Below are 21,210 nucleotides of genomic sequence, written 5' to 3'. Positions count from 1 at the left end.
ATATACCACCCACGATCTAAAATCTATATATCTGCGCCTGTCGTGGGTGCGCGACATCTGGTGGCACTATGCGACCTGTAGTTCTCCCCGGCGCACCTAGGTGGCACGGCCTGTTCCGTGTTGAGGCACGACCTGGCGCTGGCGGAGGTGGGAGGTGACTAGGGCGCAACTTCCCGCTAATATAATTTGCACGGTTCCATCGTGAAATGACCATTGTGGGTGCATATGCCCCCACAAAGAGATATAAAATTAGGTACACACCTGCATACGGGGGTGAACTGCCATTTTCGTTTAGTAAAAAAAAATAAAAAAATCATCGTGTCAGGGCTGTGACGAAAAATAAATGGCCTAAATCCGATGAGAAAACAGGATTTGGGGGTACCCTAGGTTTGGCTCCTTGAACCATGGTGCCCCCTTGTCTCAAATCGTTCCGCCGCCTATGCCCAAAACATACATTTTCTTGCAACTCATTTTTTTTAGAATGACATTAAAAAAACATAAAATCGGCTCTCACCTCGAGACGCGTCCACCCAGCCACACGACAGAACAGGGAAAGATGGCGCCCGGAAAACCTCGTCGGCTGGTCGTGTCACGAGCGCTATCTATTGGATAAGTTTGGCACAATTCGCCCTGATACAACTTGGACATGATACAACTCTCCCCGCTCTCCCCTATCGATCTGAAATTTGGTATGTAGATAGAACACGGTAGGTACTATCACATGTATTTTGTTTTGTTTTTCGAAACTCAAAAAACGTTTTGGATTTTTTGGCTAATATATCCAAAAAAATGCTTTTTTGATTTTTGGGGGTCAAAACTCAAAAATTTCAAAAATCCGAGATGGCAGTTTTGTAGCCCTGTCAATTCTACACCTTTTATGTCTGATCATTTTTCTGTATCTTCAAAGCTGTAGGCCTGACAGGTCTTCTCGCAAAGGTCTTTTTTTCGGTCGAAAATGACAGAACATGACGTCATTCTGACGTCAATTGTGGCCAACCTATCATAGCCTCTGGAAAACATATTGGTCACAATGTGTAAAATCGATGCCCCGACAGGTCCTGAAAGTTTGGTGGCGATATCTCCAGCGGTTTAGGAGATATCGACCGAAAAGGACAGGGGGGCCGTTTCGCCCCCCCCCCTACGGGGCGCGGGTACTACGAGTACCTATGACCCTCAGTGACCTGACCTCTGTGACCTGAACTGGTATCAGTGACCTCAGGTAGCAAAATATGTAGGTATTTCAAAAAACAATTCTCCATCGATGATTTTCGGTTAAGGTGCCTTTTGCACGATTTTACAACGCATATCTTGGAATACCTGTAAACGGTGAAAATGCGACCTTTGACCTGACCTTTGACGTCATCGGTTGGACTAAGGTCAATGAAATTGGGTCACAATGTAGTTCCCCTGGTGGGGCTATCGAACGCCGTTTGAATTTTGAAAATCGCAATTCGCACCTCCCCCCCCCTCCCCCCACGGGTGGTAGGGTCCTCCGATAGCCATACGGGGCGCGGGTTAACGCGACCCGAATGGCCGTTTATGTTCTTGGCGGTTGACTTGCCGCTTGATCACCCGCGCAATGCGCATAGGGGAGATCTGCTAACCGATTTTGGTTATATGTCTGTTTTCCGTTTAATGCGACTAAGAAAAGTTCAAATATTTGGTTAATCATTTGAGATATGTATAACATGAGCCATTAACAGGACCATACGCTATGAGAACCCAGTTCTGCTTTGCAATTCGTGATTAGACGTTCTCCGTGTCTCACAGATTTGTTTTCATTCGAACGCGTTGGAAATATGTAGATAGCTGAAAATTAGTATACACGACCTGAAATCCATGCCGGATGTTGTGACAACAACTGGATTTTCAGCAACGCTGATTTTACGTCTGTGTTGTATTTTTGTTGTCACCCATCGTATTCACACAGAAGCATTTGGCGCCGACCTGATGTTTCTAAATCCATCACCAAATTGCAAAACTCCGTCAAATGTAGTTTTCTAAATAGATTTACTTCAATGCTGATCCATGCGTAAACCTTGTGCACTGTGTCCCACTCGCCAATTTTTAGTTGTGTCCGTTTAGTCAACAATGCTCATTAATTGGCCGAAACCACCACAGTGCAGTTGAATCCTTTGCGCACCTTGTCAGGGAGATCTGGGGTTTCGTATCGCACATACGCCCCCCAATCCATCACCAGTGGATTGTCTTCCCGCGGCGGCGGATTGGTGTTGCAGAACGTGTGGCCGTTGACGAGCATGTTGTCCCACTTGCAGGAGCCGTCCCAGGAGATCATGTCGAAACTGCTGCAACTGAACTTCATGCTGTCTCTGGTAAATTTCGGCATCAGAAACCAGCCGCAGACCGAGTTGGTGCCGTAGTTGCCAGGGTAGTTTCCGCTTTGGAGTAAGTAAGTACCCGCTGCGAGCCTGTGTTCACCGCAGGGCAGGCCGCCGGTGCCGGAGGTCGATCTCTTGGCCATGACGCTGCAGAGGAAGCCCGTGCCGGTGCCGCTGGAGTCGGTGACAAAGTTGACGCCGAGGCTCTTGTAGTACACCGTGGGTGGCGTGTCCTCGCCGCAGTACTGACGTCGATAGTTGCCGTAGTTGACCTTGAGGCGATCCTTGGAGCAGCCGTCACTATCCTCCAGCTGAAAGTCGAAGCAGTCGAAGCGCAGCAGTCCCGAGGAGGCCTTGTTGTGTAAGATGTAGGAGCAGTTGTAGTCGTTGGTGTAGTTTTGCGGGTTGTGCCGGTCGAAGTTGGGCGAGTGGATGATGTGCGAGCCCAGGTCCAGGTACTGAACCTCGCTGCTGCAGCCCAGCACAGGACGGTTGTACGAGCTTCGGACCTCCAGTGGGTGGGAGTCCAGCGGTTCATTCATATCAACAACTGAAACGGCACGGAACACGACGAGTAGCAGTGTTATTTGTGGCGCCCAATGACCATTGCATAGGAGGATCATCAGCTTGGGTCATCATTATAGACGATATGTATCTATGCATTTTGTTCCGATGTCTCTTATCTTGAATTTGGGCTGCGCTTAGATTCCCAGTCAAACCCCTCATTCTAGGGACCGTCTGAACTATGTCGTTCACAGATGTTCGATTAGTGCATCAAGAAAAGGCATTACGAACATAAAACTATGCATAGTGATAAATACATAAGATCTCTAATCTCTATTCTCTATGAATGCGAAGGTCAATTAAGCACTGCTAACTACTTACCCCTCTTCAGCACTGATGCGAAGGCCAGCTTCTGTGCCAAAAGGCACAACAGCAGTTCCAGGTGGTGCATGACGAGCATTGTTCCACTTCTGTTGTGGCGGTGACTTTGTACCGAGCTTTTATACTCTTTACCAGCATATAGTAACACCTGGGTGATTTATTTTAATGCGGCGAAATTGTTGGCGAGAAAACAGTGGTACGATGCTGTTTTCACAGTTTTAGAATCACACGTGTGAGACGTCGCCATTATAAATCGGCTTATTTATGTTTGCCGCAGCACTTTCATCTGAGCCGTAAATCATTCGCTAGTAGTCACAAACATTTCCGACAGCCAGCCAGCTGCGACTGAAGGTCAAGCTTCTAACAGCTATTTTTCATTTCACATTTGCATGCTCTTCCCATTCATCAGCTGGTGGGGTAGGGGAGCTGGGACATTTTCGGCCACACTCCTCCGTTTATTTGTGTGTAACGTGTTACAATAAAACCACGGCTTCAGCGCCGCAAATTTGGGATAGGTTAGGTAGGTATCATGCATCAATTCTGCAACGTGTTTAAAGATTTTGACCTCGGATGACCTAACGTTAGGTCACCAGATCAAGTTAAGTAGCAAAGTGCCTAAAAACACCACTGACCACAACTTACCTTCTTGCAGTAGGTAGATATCAATATGCCATAGAAGTTTTAAACTCGGTGCATAACTATCAGTTCTATAGCTTCCAACAAATCGTACCTATATCTTCGTTTTTTTTTTACCTGTGGTCGGTTGCATTAGTGACCTCACCATAAAACTAACTGAGCAGTAGGCGCATACCTCATTATGCAAAAGACGGAAGCATGACCCTTTCCGGTCACGTTTACGGCTATGGCAGGCGGCAGTCTAATGTATAATTCCAGGACTGCGCCGATTGAGACGAATAGGTACATACACCACCGCGCAATCGATTCGCCGAATGCTATTTCTTCAGTCGTTTTAAATTTGGTAACCTCAGGTGACATGGGTGACCCGTAGGGGTCAATTTAACGTTTTCGCTTCAGCCATTCCAATCCATATAGTTCAGCAACTACTGGGCCGATCGAGATGAAAATGCCGCCGCTGTATACGGTTTCGTCAGCTGTTTCAAGTATCACCTCACCTCAGGTGATTCCGGTGACCTTTGAATGTCAATTTTATGTTTTTGTCAAGGTTAGTTTAAAGTTCGTGAAAACGGCTTTAGTTTACACGCGGTTAATGATATTGCACACGGTGAATCGACAGGTGGCGTTTTTGTCTTGATCGCCCCAGCCTGGTGCCAAGTCGTAGGATGACTGCCAATTGCCAGTTTCCCTCGCCCTGGCAGGGCATTTTTCATAACACGGCCTGGCAGGGGGGGGGGGTCGATGCGACCCCCCCTCGCGATTGGCTTCTATGGCACCTAGAAACACCAAATTTGGTAGGTAGGTGGGCCCCCTGGATTTCTCGCCCCTGTGCAAATTTGGTTGCTCTAGGTCAATATTTAGGGGGGCTTTGGGGGGTATAAATGTAAAAATTTCGCTAAAAACAGGTCAAAAGTTTTTCGCTTATAACTTTTGATCTAATTAAGATAGAGCAAAAAGAAAAGCACCAGTGAACTCAGCACGTCAAGGCACGTCGAATGATATACTTCTTAGCTTGCTTAAGTGTACTTAAAGTTTTTCTTAATTTTTAAGTAAACTTAAATTGATTAATTAAGTTCAAGCACGTTCAAGTTAACCAAATTGCATCATATCGCATATCATTCGATTCGGCTGCTCACCAGGAACACAATGACACCATTTTTTAACCCTCGCCCGTAAACGGCGATCTGCCACCTTCGCCCATGCAGGGGGGGGGGGGGTTGGTGCGAACCCCCCTTGGCGTTTGAAAACGGAGCGTCGTAGAGCTTAGCGGAAAAGACCAACGGATTGCTCTCGCCGAGATCTCGCGATTGGTGGTATATTTTTGGTCCTAGGTCAACATTTGACCTACTTTTGACCGGTCAAAGGTCAAATTTCGGAAAAATAGACTTTTTTCAACTTTCCGCGGCGATTGCGGCAAAACGGTGAGAGATATCGACTTGAAACTTTCACTATCGTGTTCCTTGATCAATTCTCTATCGTTTGGTATGTATTTCGTTTCCCTAGCTCTAAAAATGGCGCGTTGGGAGCGCCGGAAGTCGGCAAGGTCACACTCGGCGGCAGAAATTCGAAAAATCAAAATTTAAATTTTTGAAATCTGATTGTATTTTTGGATTTGGGAGGTCCATTTGCTCCCTATAGAAGCTAATATTGCTGCATATTCCCATTGAGGTGACAAGAATTAGCAAAATAGTGCTTCGGGCGCTTTTCAAAAATAGTACCGGACGCTGTTCCTCTTGTGACGTCATAGCTCCGTGACCTGACCTGACCCGGTCAAGTTTCTTATACCATATGATAGCCAATACTTGCCCCAACATGCATGGGAATTTTCATCACGATCCATCAACCGATGTCCGTACCACCGGCAGGAAACCTCGGGCGTTGGCACTCAGTTTGTGAGAATCCGGCCGGAGGCTGTTCCCTTTGTGGCGTCATAACTCCGTGACCTGACATGACCCGGTCAATTTTTTTTTTATCAAAAGATGCGCAAGGTTTGCCCCATAAGGTACCCAAAATTTGGAGGCGCTGCGCGCCGCCGTTTTTGCACTATTTCCGAAAAGCCTCAGGGGGGGGGGGGTTGTACCAACCCCCCCTACATGGGCGAGGGTTAAGCTCTAGCGTCATTATGTGCCAAGTTATTGGCAAAAACGTCATTTGACCTCAGTTGACCTCATTTGACCTGACCCATGGATAAGTACACCAAACAAAGAAGCACCAAGTGACCTGCTGTTAAGTACTGTGGTTTCAAAGCACAAAAGTGATAGAACGAAGCGGATATCTCCAGTATTTTCCGAATTTAGTATTTTCCCATAGGCTTAACATTACGACGTAATGACCTCTAACTGACCTCAGGTCAATGACCTAAAAAAACCGGAATATATGTTATACAACTCGGTGAACTTAGCATATCCTGAAAGTTTGAAGGAAATCAGTCCAAAACTGTGAGTTGGACAGGTGCAAAAAGAAACTTGAAATTTGACCATGACCTTGTACCGGTTTTTCTGACCTGGTGACCTGACCCGAGGTCACTTGGACCTGAAATTTTCAGGTCATATGTAAAAAGGTTGCCCCATAGGCTGTGCCAAATTTGGCGGCGATGCGCGCCGCCGTTTTTACGCTATCTTCGAAAAACCTTAGGGGGGGGGTCGCATCGACCCCCCCCCCTGCCAGAGCGAGGGTTAAGGTCACGTAAACGTCGGGTCAATGTCACCGTTGGTGACCTCGGGTGACTTCTTAAAGTTGTAGAACTTAAAAGTACCTAATTATTGCAGAGCGACCAACTAATAGCTTGAGCACGGAATATATTGTCTACGACATGTCGTACATGTCGTACATGTCGTACATACCATACCATACGACATGTCGTATGTCGTAGACTAGCTAAAGACATGTGGTACATGTCATAGGTATGTACCTACATGTCGTATAACGTAGACTACCTACCCATATAACTACAATATACATGTCGTGCATAAGGCATATACATATATACTTATACAATATACACACTGGCAATACATTATATTTACCTACCTAAATATATGGATTCCGTGTTGCTTAGCATGTATGTCTTTTTGATATTTGTTTTATAAGTATGCTAGCAATGGGGTCATTATATTTTATGTTGCACTATACCTAGGCATGTACACATAACAGAACAGCTAGTGAATAGAAACTGTGTCGCATTTTGTTTTTGTTCGTTCTAAATGAAAATGAAATCCAAGCATATCAATGTCTAAAATTAGATTAGAATTTCACTTCGGTAAAATGAAAAAGAATGCAAATCTCGCAATCCGTAGGTTGGACAGGGTGGAGTCAGGTATGTATAAGGAACCTCACGAAAAGTGTGTGTGGGGGAGGGGGGAGGGCAGCGAAACTTTCATAGGTGGGCAAGTCCGTTAAATCGCTAATGCGTTAATTAACGGAACTAAGTTTTGGGTTAACGATTAACGGACTCGCTAATTTTTTCCACGTGTAACGGACCGTTTTAGTTCCGTTACTTTTCGGCTCCGTTAATCGTTAAACTTTAGTCCGTTAATCCGTTAATCGTTACTTTTATTTCGAAGCAAAAAGTTTACTGTAAAGTCACTGGTGTGTATGAAACCTTCAACTTACTTGAGTGCGCCTCTTGAGCTGTTTGTGTGTGCTTCATCTCTGGTATTCAATGTGTAGCGGCAATATACGTTGCAAATTGTGATGCACACGCCTGTCATTGGAACGCTGCCTGGCTGAGAGGCGGAGAGAAAGGGTAGAGCTGTTTGTCAGGCGAGCTGAATCGTCGGTAACGCAGGTTGAAATCGGTCGCAACTCGCATCACACATATCATCACCATGTATTGTATTTATAAATAGGTATATCTTATCCATGCCGTCACCGAGCAGGCGCAATTGTTGGCAGGTCTTCGAGAGCAGAACCGCGCTACGACAAGTGAGTGGCGCCTAGCCGTTAGCGTAGGTTGGTCGAGTTGTCCTCAGAAAAATGCACAAGCATTTTCATATTGTTTATTACCGTGTAAAATGTTAACGATTAACGGACTAAAGTAACTTCCGTTACTTTTGTTGTGAATTAACGGATTATCGTTTAACGGAACTAACTTTTTAGTTAACGGATTAACGATTAACGAAACTAACTTTTTGATTAACGATGCCCACCTATGCTTTAATGTCACTTTTTGGGAACCCCAATATCCCTATGAAGAAATTATTTGCAGTTTTGTGCTCATCTCACAGTGCCGAACCATTTCCTGCTCTTAGTTTTGTATTAAATTTAAAAATAAAGATTTTACTTTCAAAAATGTTTGAAAAGTGGGGGGCCATGCCCACCCCCGGCCTCCTTGTTCCTACGCCTATGTTTCAGAGCCACGAGCAAATGTTCTGTAAGCACTGCAAACAATTATGTGACATTGTAATTATCAACCTGTTAGAAACAGCTATAGTAAAATGAGTGTGCAAATTAGTTTCTCCGATTTGGTCGGTGTTCAGGAGAAGGATTTGCGAGTCCCGAGGTTAAATCAGAGGCATCTGGTGTTGCACATGTTAACCCTCGCCCTGGCAGGGCATTTTTCATAACACGGCCTGGCAGGGGGGGGGGGGGGTCGATGCGACCCCCCTCGCGATTGGCTCCTATGGCACCTAGAAACACCACATTTGGTAGGTAGGTGGGCCCCCTGGAGTTCTCGCCCCTGTGCAAATTTGGTTGCTCTAGGTCAATATTTCGGGGGGGGGGGGGGGGTTTGGAGGGTATAAATGTAAAAATTTCGCCAGAAACAGGTCAAAGGTTTTTCGCTTATAACTTTTGAACTAATTAAGATAGAGAAAAAAGAGAAAGCACCAGTGAACTCAGCACGTCAAGGCGCGTCGAATGATATACTTTTTTACTTGTTTAAGTGTACTTAAAGTTTTTCTTAATTTTTAAGTAAACTTAAATTAATTAATTAAGTTAAACTTAACGAAATTGCATCATATCGCATATCATTCGATTCGGCTGCTCACCAGGAACACAATACACCATCATTTAAGCTCTAGTGTCATTATGTGCCAAGTTATTGGCAAAAACGTCATTTGACCTCAGTTGACCTCATTTGACCTGACCCATGGATAAGTAAATCAAACAAAGAAGCAACAAATGACCTGCTGTTAAGTACTGTAGTTTCAAAGCACAAAAGTGATAGAACGAAGCGAATATCTGCAGTATTTTCCGAATTTAGTATTTTCCCATAGGCTTAACATTACGACCTAATGACCTCTAACTGACCTCAGGTCAGTGACCTCAAAAAACCCGAACTTTATGTTATACAACTCGGTGAACTTAGCATATCCTGAAAGTTTGAAGGAAATCAGTCAAAAACTGTGAGCTGGACAGGTGCAAAAAGAAAATTGAAATTTGACCATGACCTTGTACCGGTTTTTCTGACCTGGTGACCTGACCCAAGGTCACCCGGACCTGAAAGTTTCAGGTCATATGTAAAAAGGTTGCCCCATAGGCTGTGCCAAATTTGGCGGCGCTGCGCGCCGCCGTTTTTACGCTATCTTCGAAAAACCTTAGGGGGGGGGGGGTCGCATCGACCCCCCTGCCAGGGCGAGGGCCCGGCAGGTGGTGGGCCTCACGGCCACCTTCCGCGCGGTGGGGGGCATTTTTGCCCCCCCGTATCTCCGAAACTACTGAACGGATCCGGAAAATTCAAACGGTGTTCGATAGCCCTGTCAAATTTGTCGAAGGAAACCAAATTTCATTGACCTCGGGGTCACCGATAACGTCACAGGTCAGGTCAAAGATAAAATGTTTCACCGTTCAATGGGCTTCTAGGCAAAGCGCTATAACACCGAGTAAAACGCATTTTGTCGAAAATCAGCGATAAGGCGTCAGTTGTCTAGTACATATGTTGCTATTAGAGGTCACTGGTTATACCAGGTCAGGTCACAGGTCAGGTCACCAAAGGTCACCAAGGGTCACCACATGAAAACTTTACTAAGGTTGTGCGATGCATGTTTTACGGCCAGTTTTTCATTTCCAACTCAATGGTGTTGGTTATAAGTCCATCAGGTACGGTTTAGGTCACTTTCTGGTGGAGGTCAGGTCAAGGTCAGGTCAAAAAAGGTCAAATTTGAAAGTTGATATTTTTGCATAAAATGGGTATTGATTCGATGCAGCTCGTCACGGGGAGTCTAATGGTGGTCTTTGTTTTGCGCTAGGAGGTCTAAAATTGCTAAAATTGAGTTTGAAATTTTGACGTCATCAATTTTGAACAGATTTTTTCGCTATAACTTGGCCAAAAAAAGAGGTAACGATCTCAAATTTGGTATGTAGATAGAAGGCGGTAGGGACTATCATATATATCCCGATTTTTTTTTCGAAATTCAAAAAACTTTTTGGATTTATCGGCTATTATATTCAAAAAATCTATATTTTGATTTTTGGGGGTCAAAATCCAAATAAATCGAAAAACCGAAATAGAAATTTTGTAGCCCTCTTGATTCCGCACCTTTTATGTCTGAAACATTTTTCTGTATCTCTAAAGCTGTAGGCCTGACACTGACAGCTCTTCCCGCGAAACCTTTTTTTGGGTCGAAAATGGCAGAAATGACGTCACTCTGACGTCATTAGCGGCCAACCTATCATAGCCTTTGAAAAAAAATTTGATCACCATGTGTGCTAGCTACTTCCGGGAGGGTACTGCAAGTTTGGTGACGATCGGCGCAGCGGTTCTCGAGATATATCGAAAAAACTAAAGGGGGGGGGGGCAAAAAATGCCCCCATCCACCGCCTGGAAGGTTAACCCGCGCCCCGCTGGGGGGCAGAATCTGCCCCCTCCCGTTTTTCGCCAATAACTTCTAAACGCGTTACGCCAGCGACGTTAAACTTTCAGTACCTTATCATACATCAATTTAACCCGCGCACCGACGGGGGTCTGCGCCAACTTCGCACCGACGGGGGGGGCCCTGAGATCTCGAGAACGAAGCAAGGTAGCGACAAGCGGTAAACGGCATCGGATACGCACGGCCAAGATCTACAATTTTTACTAAGGTCATTTTCAGGTCAGGTCAAAGATGACGTCACAGGGGTCGAAAAAGTCGAAATGGCGGCGCTAGATATGGAGAGAGTTTTTCTCGAATAACATTCGAATTAGTCAAGATAGGAACAAACTAAGGGCATCATCGTGATCCTCTCGTCAATCCGCATCGAATGATATATATGTTGACCTCGAAAGGTCAAGGTCAAAGGTTGACCTCAGGTCACGTGACTTCGAGGTCATCATGTATATCATTCGATGCGTCTTGACGAGCTGAACACAATGAGACCATCCACGCTTCTGTATCTTGTTCCTGTACGGAGTTATTGGCCAAAAACCTTTGGTGACCTTTGATGACGTCACATGACCTCACAGCTGCCCAACAGCAAAACAGACCTCAAGGTAGTGAAGGTTGATCGTATATGAAGTCATGTATGGTATATGGGGCCATTCCGACCCGTTTTAGTGGTAAAAACAGGGAGTTGATTTTTCCCCCATTGACTTATAATGGGGAGGTCGCGAAATTGACCTGACCTTAGGTCACCGATATCAAAATTCCGAGATATACAAATTGTAGCTACTAATGACCTAATAATATCCTGCGACTTTCAAAGGCCTCCGACATCTACTGTAGCTCTGGCACGGTGACAAAGTTGCAAAAAAGTGACTTGAGGTTGGGTCATTCAAAGTGACCTGGTGACCTGACCTTAAAAGGTAGGAGGTTCAAACTTGCACACCATGTGTAAAATTGATGAGATTATAGTCATACCAAATTTCGCGGCGCGTAGCGCCGCGGTTTTCCCGCTATTCGCGAAAAACCTCAGGGGGGGGGGGGGGCGGATATCCGCCTCCCCCGTCGGTGCGAGGGTTAAGACGTTTCCTAAAAATTTGAGCGAAATACGTCGTAAATTTTTAAAGAAAATGACGTTTTAGTGACGTCATGTTCGCCATTTTCGCCTCAAAAACGGCAAAATTTCAAACGCCGCTAACATCTTTATTTTTAAAGGAATCAAGACGCAAGAAAAAAGGTTATACGTGATTCTACTTTGTCTATCAAATGGCTATCTCGTTTTTTTTTTGGCCGAATGTTTTTTAACCTGCGCCCCAGTGGCGGTCTCAGCCAACTTCGCCCTAGTGGGGGGGGGGGGGGCATATGTTACCACCCACCTCTAACTCAAAAACTAAGAGGGCTAGAAAGACGCGGTGAAAAGCAGTCGATAGCTCTTAATGCGTACGTTTGAAAGTATTTCGGTCATTTTTCACCTTAGAGCAAAATTGGGGTCACCAGAGGTCATCAAAGGTCAAAATTTGCCAATTATCATTATATTTTTCAGAAAACATGCCGCTATCTCAGGAACTATGGTAGCTAGAAAAACGCATGGAAAAGCAAACGATAGCTTTTGAACTCTTTTTTTTTAAAGGTTCTTATCAATATTGACCTCAGGTCAACGGTTTAGCCTCCAGAGGGCAAAAACTCCAAAAATAGCTGATTTTCCGAAAAGTGTTTTTCGACAATAACTTTCGACTACAAAAAGCCACGACATTTTTATTGCCAGAATCGTGTTCCCCTCGCCGAGACGCGTCGAATGAACTATAATTTGACCTTGAAAGGTCAACTTGAAAATTTGACCTCAGGTCAAGGTCATGACCTTACCGGAAAAGGTCATGTTGCATATCAGTCGATGTGTCTCAACAAGACAAACACAATGAGACCATTCCCAGCGTTCTATCTCTTTCCAATCGCGAGTTATTGGCAAAAAACTGTTCGTAGCCTCAAGTGACCTCGGATGACCTGTCTAGAGGCTATCAGCAAAAATGACACCTTGGTCATCACGAGGGGACTAAATCATTGTGATTCTGAAATATTTGGACTGTTCCGATGCGTACACACGGATCTAGAGGCATTTTCATTTTTCTCCATTGACTTGTAATGGAAAGGTCACGCCACTGACCTGACCTTAGGTCACGGATATAAAAAAATCCGAGATATACAAATTGTAGGCGCCCATAACAGCATGCAATCCACCAAGTTTCAAACCTTTCTGACAAACACTGCAGGCTGGACATTATTGCAAACTTTTTTTAGGCTTGGTCAGTTAACTTGACCTGGTGACCTGACCTGACATGACCTGGGGTCAAAAATTTCACACATTGTCCAAAATTGATGTACCAAAAGCTACCCCAAGCGGCGCGGCGCTACGCGCCGCGGTTTTTTATTCACACGCAAAAAACGCGACAGGGTGGTAACATATGCCCCCCCCCCCACTGGGGCGAAGGTTAACTGAATTTTTTTGGGAAAATCATTATAAAATGAAAACATTTTGTGCATCGAAAAAAAAAAACGGAGTATATGTCAGAGAAGTGGTCTATGTGCACCTACATCCGAATTTTTAGAAGAATCGGTTCAAAAATGTGGGAGTTATTCAAAATTGTATGACGTCACGACACACAATTTTTTTGAAAAATGATTTTTTTGGAAGTTCTAGACCTCGTACAGAAACAAAAATAGCACCATTCGATTTGCAGTGAAAAACTGCATCAGATAGATACCTTTTTAGGCCTTAACAACCAACTTCAAAATTTGACCTCACTTGACCTGACCTTGTCCTGACCTCGACCTGAAATTCATCCATAGGTGGTCCATATCACTTATTGAGTGTGACTATTGAATTCTATGAATAAAATGACCCATAAAACATGTGTCGCACATGCCCTTTTCTTTATTTTGTTTTTGGTGACCTGACCTGACCTGACCTGACCTTGACCTTTGAATGATATTGTATGCAACAAATTTTGTCTTAGTAGCCTAAGAACACGTTTTGGGCAATCAGTCTCCGTCCATTCTTCGGCAACTACGGTGCAAGGCCGATAATGTAGAAACTTGCATTTTGTACCCTTAACCTGACCTTGACCTGACCTCTGACCTACTCAAGCCAAAAAAATTGGACTCTAAAGATCCGCCTTGTTGAGAGCTTTTGATTGCCGTTTTCCCCGTGTTTCTACGACCATCGGTTCGGAAGTTAGACAGGGGGGGGGCAGAATCTGCCCCCCCCCCCCCAAGCAGGGCGCGTATGGCTGAATAGCCCAGCGGGGCGCGGGTTAAGCGTAACAGCAGCCATGGACCCACGCAACTGGAACGGGAGTAAGCTGGGGGGGGGGGAGGGGGCGGGGAGAGGCCATCTCAACGGCCACCCTGATGTGGATAGGTGCTCCACTCAGGTGTCTTTCGTGAGTTCTGCAGTCTGATATGTCTGTTAGCCCGGCTAAGGTAGTGTGTGTTCATTTGATGCAAAATAGTTTTCTGAGAATACAGAGGACAACTGCTTGTTCTGTGCGAGCGGCAGATCCAGACTATTAGTGAAGAACAACTCCTAAGTTTTACCTACCTAAGGTGCCTAAAACTCAACCTCTCAGCTCTCGGCTCTGGAGCTCAGGCGCCACCAACGAGCAGTGCTCCGGAGAAGGTGCTGCCGCCTACCGGTGAAAGCACCAGGGACCTGCACTTGCAGCGAATAGCTGATCAGACGTGTGTTTCTGAATTTTTAGTGAGAGAAACGGAGTTGATTTTGGTACCTATAAGATAATTGTGAGGATCCTTCGTGGTTAGGGGTTGAATTGTCGAGGCAATGAAGGTAGGTAGACATTTAGTGACTGAGCTCATTCGCTATTCTTTCATTCGCGACGGCCATCTTGTACCTACAAATTTGGTGCAGATTAGGTGCAGACGGGTGTAGATTTGGTCAAATTGGGCTCAGGGTGTTTCTTAGAAGCTATCAGTTTGGGTGGCTGACAAATGCTTACATGCCTCATTTTTCACATTGTCAACCGTTATTTTCGATTAACCCTATTAGTGGCAGGGGGGGTTGTTTTTATCCATCCCTCAGGTTTTTCGGGAATATCTCCGAAACCGCTGAAGCTACGATGTTGAAATTTTCTGACTTTTCCTAAAACTAAATTGGGCACATTCCCTGAAAATTTCAAGTTCATAACTTTACCAGGGGCGGCTCCAGAGCACTGGGAATTGGGGGGTCCTATTCGTGAAGCGAGTCATTTTGGGCGAAGATCACGATGCTGCACCAGTTTTACGAACAGTGAATGAAAGGTATCATGTGATAACATATACAAAGTTATTGTGCATCCTCTTTTGACACGTTTTTGCTATAATAGGCGGATCCAGGCGTCCAAAAAGGGGGGCTATTTTTTACCTCCCAACATAGGTGCCCTGACACCGCCTATGCATGACCAATACAATTTTAGTCGTTCTCTCATCATAAGAAAATTGTAACATAACAAGACCATTGCCACCCTTTTTAAAAACAGTACCAACAAAAACCTTATTTACTATACTTTTTGTGTACCCCCAATCTCAATGATCTGTATCCGCCTATGATTTTTGAAAATGCATATTTTTAGGATCCATGTGAATTCCTGGTTCATTCTCTATCGATCGGCAAAAGTTGCGTTAAGATTGGTTCAGAAACCTGGCCGTGATAAACAGTCTAAAATGTATCTGCAATTTGCCCGTTTTTACCCCCCTCTACCCCCCTATTGACATTTTTTAATTTTATTTTTTTTTAGAAATGTAGATCTCGTTGAGCCAAATCGAATGCCGTTTGAATTTTGAAAATCGGCCGGTTAGATCTCGAGATATCAAGGGGGGTCGTAAACAGCCCCCCCCCTGCCACTAATATGGGGTAGCCAGGAGCCTGCCACTAATAGGGTTAAAACACTGAAATAAATTAATGATGTGAAGAATGAAGATACCTATTATGAAATGTAAAAGATATTTGATGCAGATTTGGTCAAATGTCAAATTAGGTGCATTCACCGGATAGCCCGTCGCGAAAGCGGCATTATCGACGTAATTTGTCAAAAACGTCCTGATTGGGAAAGTTTGACTTTTCATGGCCTTCAATGTACATACCTTTGACGTAACATAAGTTATTAAAATATTAATTACCAAAATATGTATGCATCCCTATTCCCTTGTACTGCCTATGCAACCTTCAATAAGTGCTCGAGAGACAAGACATTATCAGATCAGGCAGCTGTTGACCTGGTGAGGAAAGAGACGAGAGAGAGAGAAAAAAATAAGAAAGACTGAGAGAGACGCAGCAAAGAGAGAGAGAGAGAGGGAGAGAGAGAGAGAGAGAGAGAGAGAGAGAGAGAGAGAGAGAGAGAGAGAGAGAGAGAGAGAGAGAGAGAGAGAGAGAGAGAGAGAGAGAGGAGAGAGAGAGAGAGGTCTTACTTCGATGTCTGATGATGCAAATACCTATAACCTATAATATGTACATATAATAGCCGTTTTCACGACGGCCATCTGGTACATACACATCTGGTGCACATCTGGTACAGGTTAGGTGCAGATTTGGTCAAATCAGGTTCAGTGTGTCTCTTCGCAGCTATCAGCTAGGGTTGCACTAATCGCTTATATGCCTGCTTTGTCATATTATCAGAGAGCATCATCGATTAAAACACTGAAATAAACTCATAAAATGAAGATATTTGCTGTAAAAGAAATTAGGTGCAGATTTGGTCAAATCAGGTGCATTTGCCGGATAGGCCGTCGTGAAAACCGCTAATATGCATATAATAGGTAAGTACATATAATATGCATTATATAACACCATCTCAGATTAATTTTCCTGATTCAGGTTTCTTTTTTAGTTATGCTGCATCTTGTATCATGAAATCACCATCCCCTGCACGGGCACACCATGACAAGGCACGGATTTCTCTCGGCCGACAGGTACGAAGAGACGTTCAGGGCCCAGCTGGCCCAGCTTGGAGAGAGTTACGTGTTCATGGCAGACTGGCTCGGCGCCGAGAATCTGTACAACATGTAGGTACGGCATCAGGCTCCATCGCTCCGTCTCGCCTCCCAGATGCCCGCCAGCTCGGTCAGTCGTTTGGGGACCAGGATATCGGTGCTATACCGGAATATGTAAACCTTGCCGTATTACCTTAATAGGGCAATGAACACTTACCATAGTTCAACATTTTTTTTTTTTTTGTGAGCTGTCTGAGACAAGATAGGGGAGAGTGGGGAAAGATGCCCAGGGTTTGACTATGTCATATATTATTCGAAAATGACGATCGGGAAGCCAAAACTTGGAGTTTCTACGGAAGCCGACATCATTTTTCTCCAAAAATATCACACTTTCGTGCTTGAAATATGACAACTTTTTTTGCTATTAAGCATTTTCCTGAAGAAGTGAAAGGGGGCATCTTACCCCACAGGGTGGAAAAGACGCCCCCTGGCGTTGGGTAAGATGCCCCCTGCACTATAAGTGACATAAATAGGCACGTGAATCGCCTGAACGAATCAGTAGTCCCTTCGAGCCTGCAGTAGACACCAAACGTCATCGTAAGGGCCCTCAAAAGTAGTCGTAAGGGGCTTCAGAGGTCATCGTTAGGGCCATCATAGTCCAGCGTGGCCAAACAAGCCTCCGTGGTGGCGTTCGGAGACCACTGTGGGGCCCTTATAGGTCTTCATGATGCTTGAGGGCCCTCGAGCCCATCGTGGGGACCTCAGATGCCAGCGCGGCCCGTGGAGCCAACGTGGGAGCCCTCAAAGGATGTCGTGAGGGGCCCTGGAACCAATAATGGGGCCCACAGAGGCCGTCGTGAGGGCTCTCAGAGTCAGATGCCGCCCAAAAAGTCGCTGTGTGGGCCGAGAGACCGGCATGGGGAGCACCCGACCGTACCGGACTCTCAATAGTCCCAGATCGGCTTTTGTCTCTCATCAAAAGTATGTAAATAAATGATTTGACGGGCTGCTTGAAGGACAGCCTACGGATTTAGGGGGGCGTCTTTCCCCATCAGGACAGGGGGCATCTTACCCCAAGGTACCGAAGTAACATTAAATCAGCACAATTTGTTAGCCATAAAACTACACCCTGAAACAAACTGTTTGGGACACAGTACACGCATGTTAATGTATCACGACTATAGCAAGGGACGCAAAAATTATCTACCTTCTTTGATATTTACAATGTTTTGGCGCCAAAATATTTTTTGAAAGCAGCAAATAAAAAACATGCAATCACCAGCCAGCCGTTGCCCAACTGAGCTTCGCAAATTTTTGTGCAGTTAACAAGGCAGGCTTCCGCTTTACGCTAAGAACATTAATTTCCAGGTTCGATTCTTTGTTTCCCCGCTAGAGGGGGTGGGGCGTCTTTCCCACCCTGGGCATCTTACCCCACTCTCCCCTACACATACGGCGGTGGCTGCGGCAGGCTGCCGCACTGCCCGACGGGTGACGTCCGTCGTCCACTGACGGCGCCTGCTATGATACTGTGCCGCAGCTCAGTTGTCCTTGCCTGGGTCAACCGGGTCCCGCGGGCATTCCATAATAAACTGGAACACTGAATTGTGGCGGTCCTGTATATACCTATGTGCGTTTTATTTTAAGCCACAGAGTGTTTTTATAGATGAATGAGTTAACTACACTTGTCAAGAATGTTGCGAGTTGCGACACGAACCGGAATTTCTGCACTGCAGAACTGGGAAGTTTAGAGGAGACCCTGTCAAACTTGTCTCCAACGTGTCCAGCTACCTTTTTCGTTGGTCAACATTTACAGCTGGCCTGTCCACATCGCAATTGTTTTACTACACCCGGACCCTAATGTGGCAAACAATGGACTGATCCGCAGCCCTCCACGGAAAGTCCATGGAGGAGCTTTTAATTTCTCCTAAAAAGGTAAAAGGTCATTCACTCAGAAAGGTGCTGTCGACTGCCAATCGCCGACTACGACTACAGCTGCATGCATTCAGTTCTTTACTTTCTATGATGCCAATTTGAAAATATACCTATGGATGATGTATTAAGTGCAATTAGACGGCACATGAAATATATATAATATATACGGCATTGAAGGGAGCATTCCGTAGTTTTATCGGACGATTTCAGTGACACTGGTGACTGGTGTTATTCAGCGAATCAACCACAATTATGGCGATCGATGGTGGGGATAACATGACGTGCATTCACGGCATAATAAAACTAAATAACACATGCGGTCTGTCCAAGGGAACAGCGGCGAAGAATGAACAAGGAAAGACATTACATAGGTCACAACAATACAATTTTCCGGCAACAGTCCCACACAAAGCACAAACATACTACGACGACAACGTCCCAGCACTACGGTTACAAACTGGGTATTGGTCACACATCACCAGAATCAAATACAAAAAGCGCAAAAAGGCTCAACGCTGCACAACCATTACGATTCTGATGATCTGGAGCAGAAATACAAAACGCGCGCCCTCGGTATTCACACAGTCAAATCGGATTTTTTCCGACAGTCCTTCAAAGTAATCAACACTTAACAGTCTTACGTAAAAGACATTTAACCAGCTCACCCTAGTGTGCCTTCTTTGGCTGCCTTCAAGCACCGACCACTCGCACCAAGGACAAATCCTTCGCCACACTTCTTACTCCTGGATACATCGGAAGAAAACGACGACCTGAACTTCTGATACAGCTCTCGCTTGCACCGTCCTCCATAGTCGAGCTTGGATCCCTTCGAACAGCGCACCACTGGCAGGTCAAAGATGGCGAACGGCTCCGTCTCCACACACTCGAGCTCTATTGTGTCGGGATTGACGTCCAGCCTGCCCAAGGCACACGGGCTGTCCGTCGCGTCCTGAAGTCGGTGGCAGCGCCGGGTCGCCGGCCACAGAACCGCTCCGTCACGGAAGCAGACGTTCTCTGTACAACGAACTCCCTCCTCTCCAACGGTGAGGTAGTCACCAGCGTTGCATGGACCCTTTCGGAAGGCAGGGTAGCAGCGGTCGTGAGCAGGCCAGTAGAGGTTCTTCACCGCACAATCGCACGAGGCATCACCATACTCGTTGATCAACACCACCATGCCTTCCGGACAGAGTGTAGCGTCGTCTCGTGGCACGCACTTTCCGTCGAAGAGTACCTCCTGTTCGGGACAGGGCAGCGGCTGACAGGAGGCCTCCAAGGTGTCGCGGTCCAGGATGAACCACTGGCCCTCCGGGCACTCTGTGCGCATCATCAGGAACTGGCAGCGGCCCGTGTCCTGATTAAGTGCCATAAAAGGCACTCCGTCGCACTCGGGAACGAACACGTCTCCGGCTTTGGGCTCCAGGGATGTCGGCTGATCCGGGAAAAAGATCTGGGAACTTTCTAGCTCCGGCTCGGGGACTGCACTGGGCGATGGTGGTGCTGATTCTGGAAATACTGACGAGGCTTTCGTCTCTTCGATCGCCGGAGTAAATCCAGCGCCCGCCGGAGTTTGCACTGGTTCTGAGACTGGTGTTGGCTCCTCGAAAGGCAAGTTCTGGAAGCTCACCGAAGGAATGTCAGCCGCTAATTCTGTCACTTCTGTGAGTCTCGCACCAGACCCGTCGACAGCATCGATCGTCAGATCGAGGGCCCTTTGCTGCGGGATGTCACCAAAGGTGATTCGTGGCGCGTTGAACCCGGCATTGGCCCTGCTGAAGCGTCCCGGAGAGGCGACATCAGCAAAGGGAGAAAACCTGGCAGCCTGGAACGGCACACCTCCGAACCGCCTGCTGAACGCCCACGGGCCTGCAGGAGACGCATCACAGACGACCAGCGCCAAGAGCAGAGTAACACCTCTCCGAGGAGACATCGGGCAGACACCAGTCCGGCCTCCGGCCATCGCAGCGCGGACCACCCTCACACACCCCGAACCGCTGCCAACCCGGCACTGCCGGCAGAGCACTGGTCGCCGCCGAGTCGCCAATGCCCGGTTTTAGTTTCTCGCCCGGCGGCGACTCGTCGCACCGCATTGTGACCACTGAGCGCGAGCGGTGACGTCACTAGCCGGTTTGAGATGGGGGATTCCGATGCCGGAGCTCTCTTCTCCTCTATTAACCCAACGGTCTGAAGGGTTGATATTTTAGTTATAAACTGTGCTAGCCTTTTAAGTGCTGAGGTATTTCGCCTCTAATCATCTGTTGTTTGGAGTGGGGGAGGGGTATAAAACGTCTATGACTACCAATACCCCGGTAGTTGAAAAATCGTCTGAATTTTCCTCAGGTAATTAGGCATCCCCCATGTCCCCCATGTCCAATTCCATGGCTGGACTGCAGAGGGATGACAACTGTCAACCTTGACGCTTTGTAGGAACTGTTTACCAATTTACTTGAAGTTTTTGACTGACTGTTATTGCGTAGGTATATCCATGAGCTGGCAGCAGTGGCGGATCCAGCTCAAAGTTTTGGGAGGGGCAAACCATAACAATTTATCGATTCTTTCCATGCCTCGTCCATAGGCGTAATGTTAAAATAATGCCGTTTGGGAGGGGCAAATGCCCATTTTGCCCCCCCCCCTGGATCCGCCAC

General features: G+C 46.2%; 2 protein-coding genes across 2 annotated transcripts; both read right to left on the bottom strand.

The window, feature by feature from the left end:
- Positions 1–1,810: 1,810 nt before the first annotated feature.
- Positions 1,811–3,302, bottom strand: LOC122392892 (cubilin-like). Its single transcript, XM_043388246.1, has 2 exons — positions 3,225–3,302; positions 1,811–2,889 (listed from the first exon to the last, which is right to left on the bottom strand). The coding sequence occupies exons 1-2, from the start codon at positions 3,292–3,294 to the stop codon at positions 2,099–2,101; spliced, it is 861 nt and encodes a 286-aa protein (XP_043244181.1). The 5' UTR covers positions 3,295–3,302; the 3' UTR covers positions 1,811–2,098.
- A 15,412-nt stretch (positions 3,303–18,714) lies between these two features.
- LOC122392886 lies at positions 18,715–20,621 on the bottom strand. The gene has a single exon (XM_043388233.1). The coding sequence runs from the start codon at positions 20,523–20,525 to the stop codon at positions 19,230–19,232; it is 1,296 nt and encodes a 431-aa protein (XP_043244168.1). The 5' UTR covers positions 20,526–20,621; the 3' UTR covers positions 18,715–19,229.
- Positions 20,622–21,210: the final 589 nt, after the last annotated feature.

The sequence above is a fragment of the Amphibalanus amphitrite genome, unplaced genomic scaffold (assembly GCF_019059575.1).
Source record: "Amphibalanus amphitrite isolate SeventyFive unplaced genomic scaffold, NRLGWU_Aamphi_draft 000024F_arrow, whole genome shotgun sequence".
NCBI classification, from domain to species: Eukaryota; Metazoa; Arthropoda; class Thecostraca; order Balanomorpha; family Balanidae; genus Amphibalanus; species Amphibalanus amphitrite.
The sequence above is the reverse complement of the archived record's forward strand: the minus strand, read 5'-3'. Positions and strand labels throughout refer to the sequence as shown.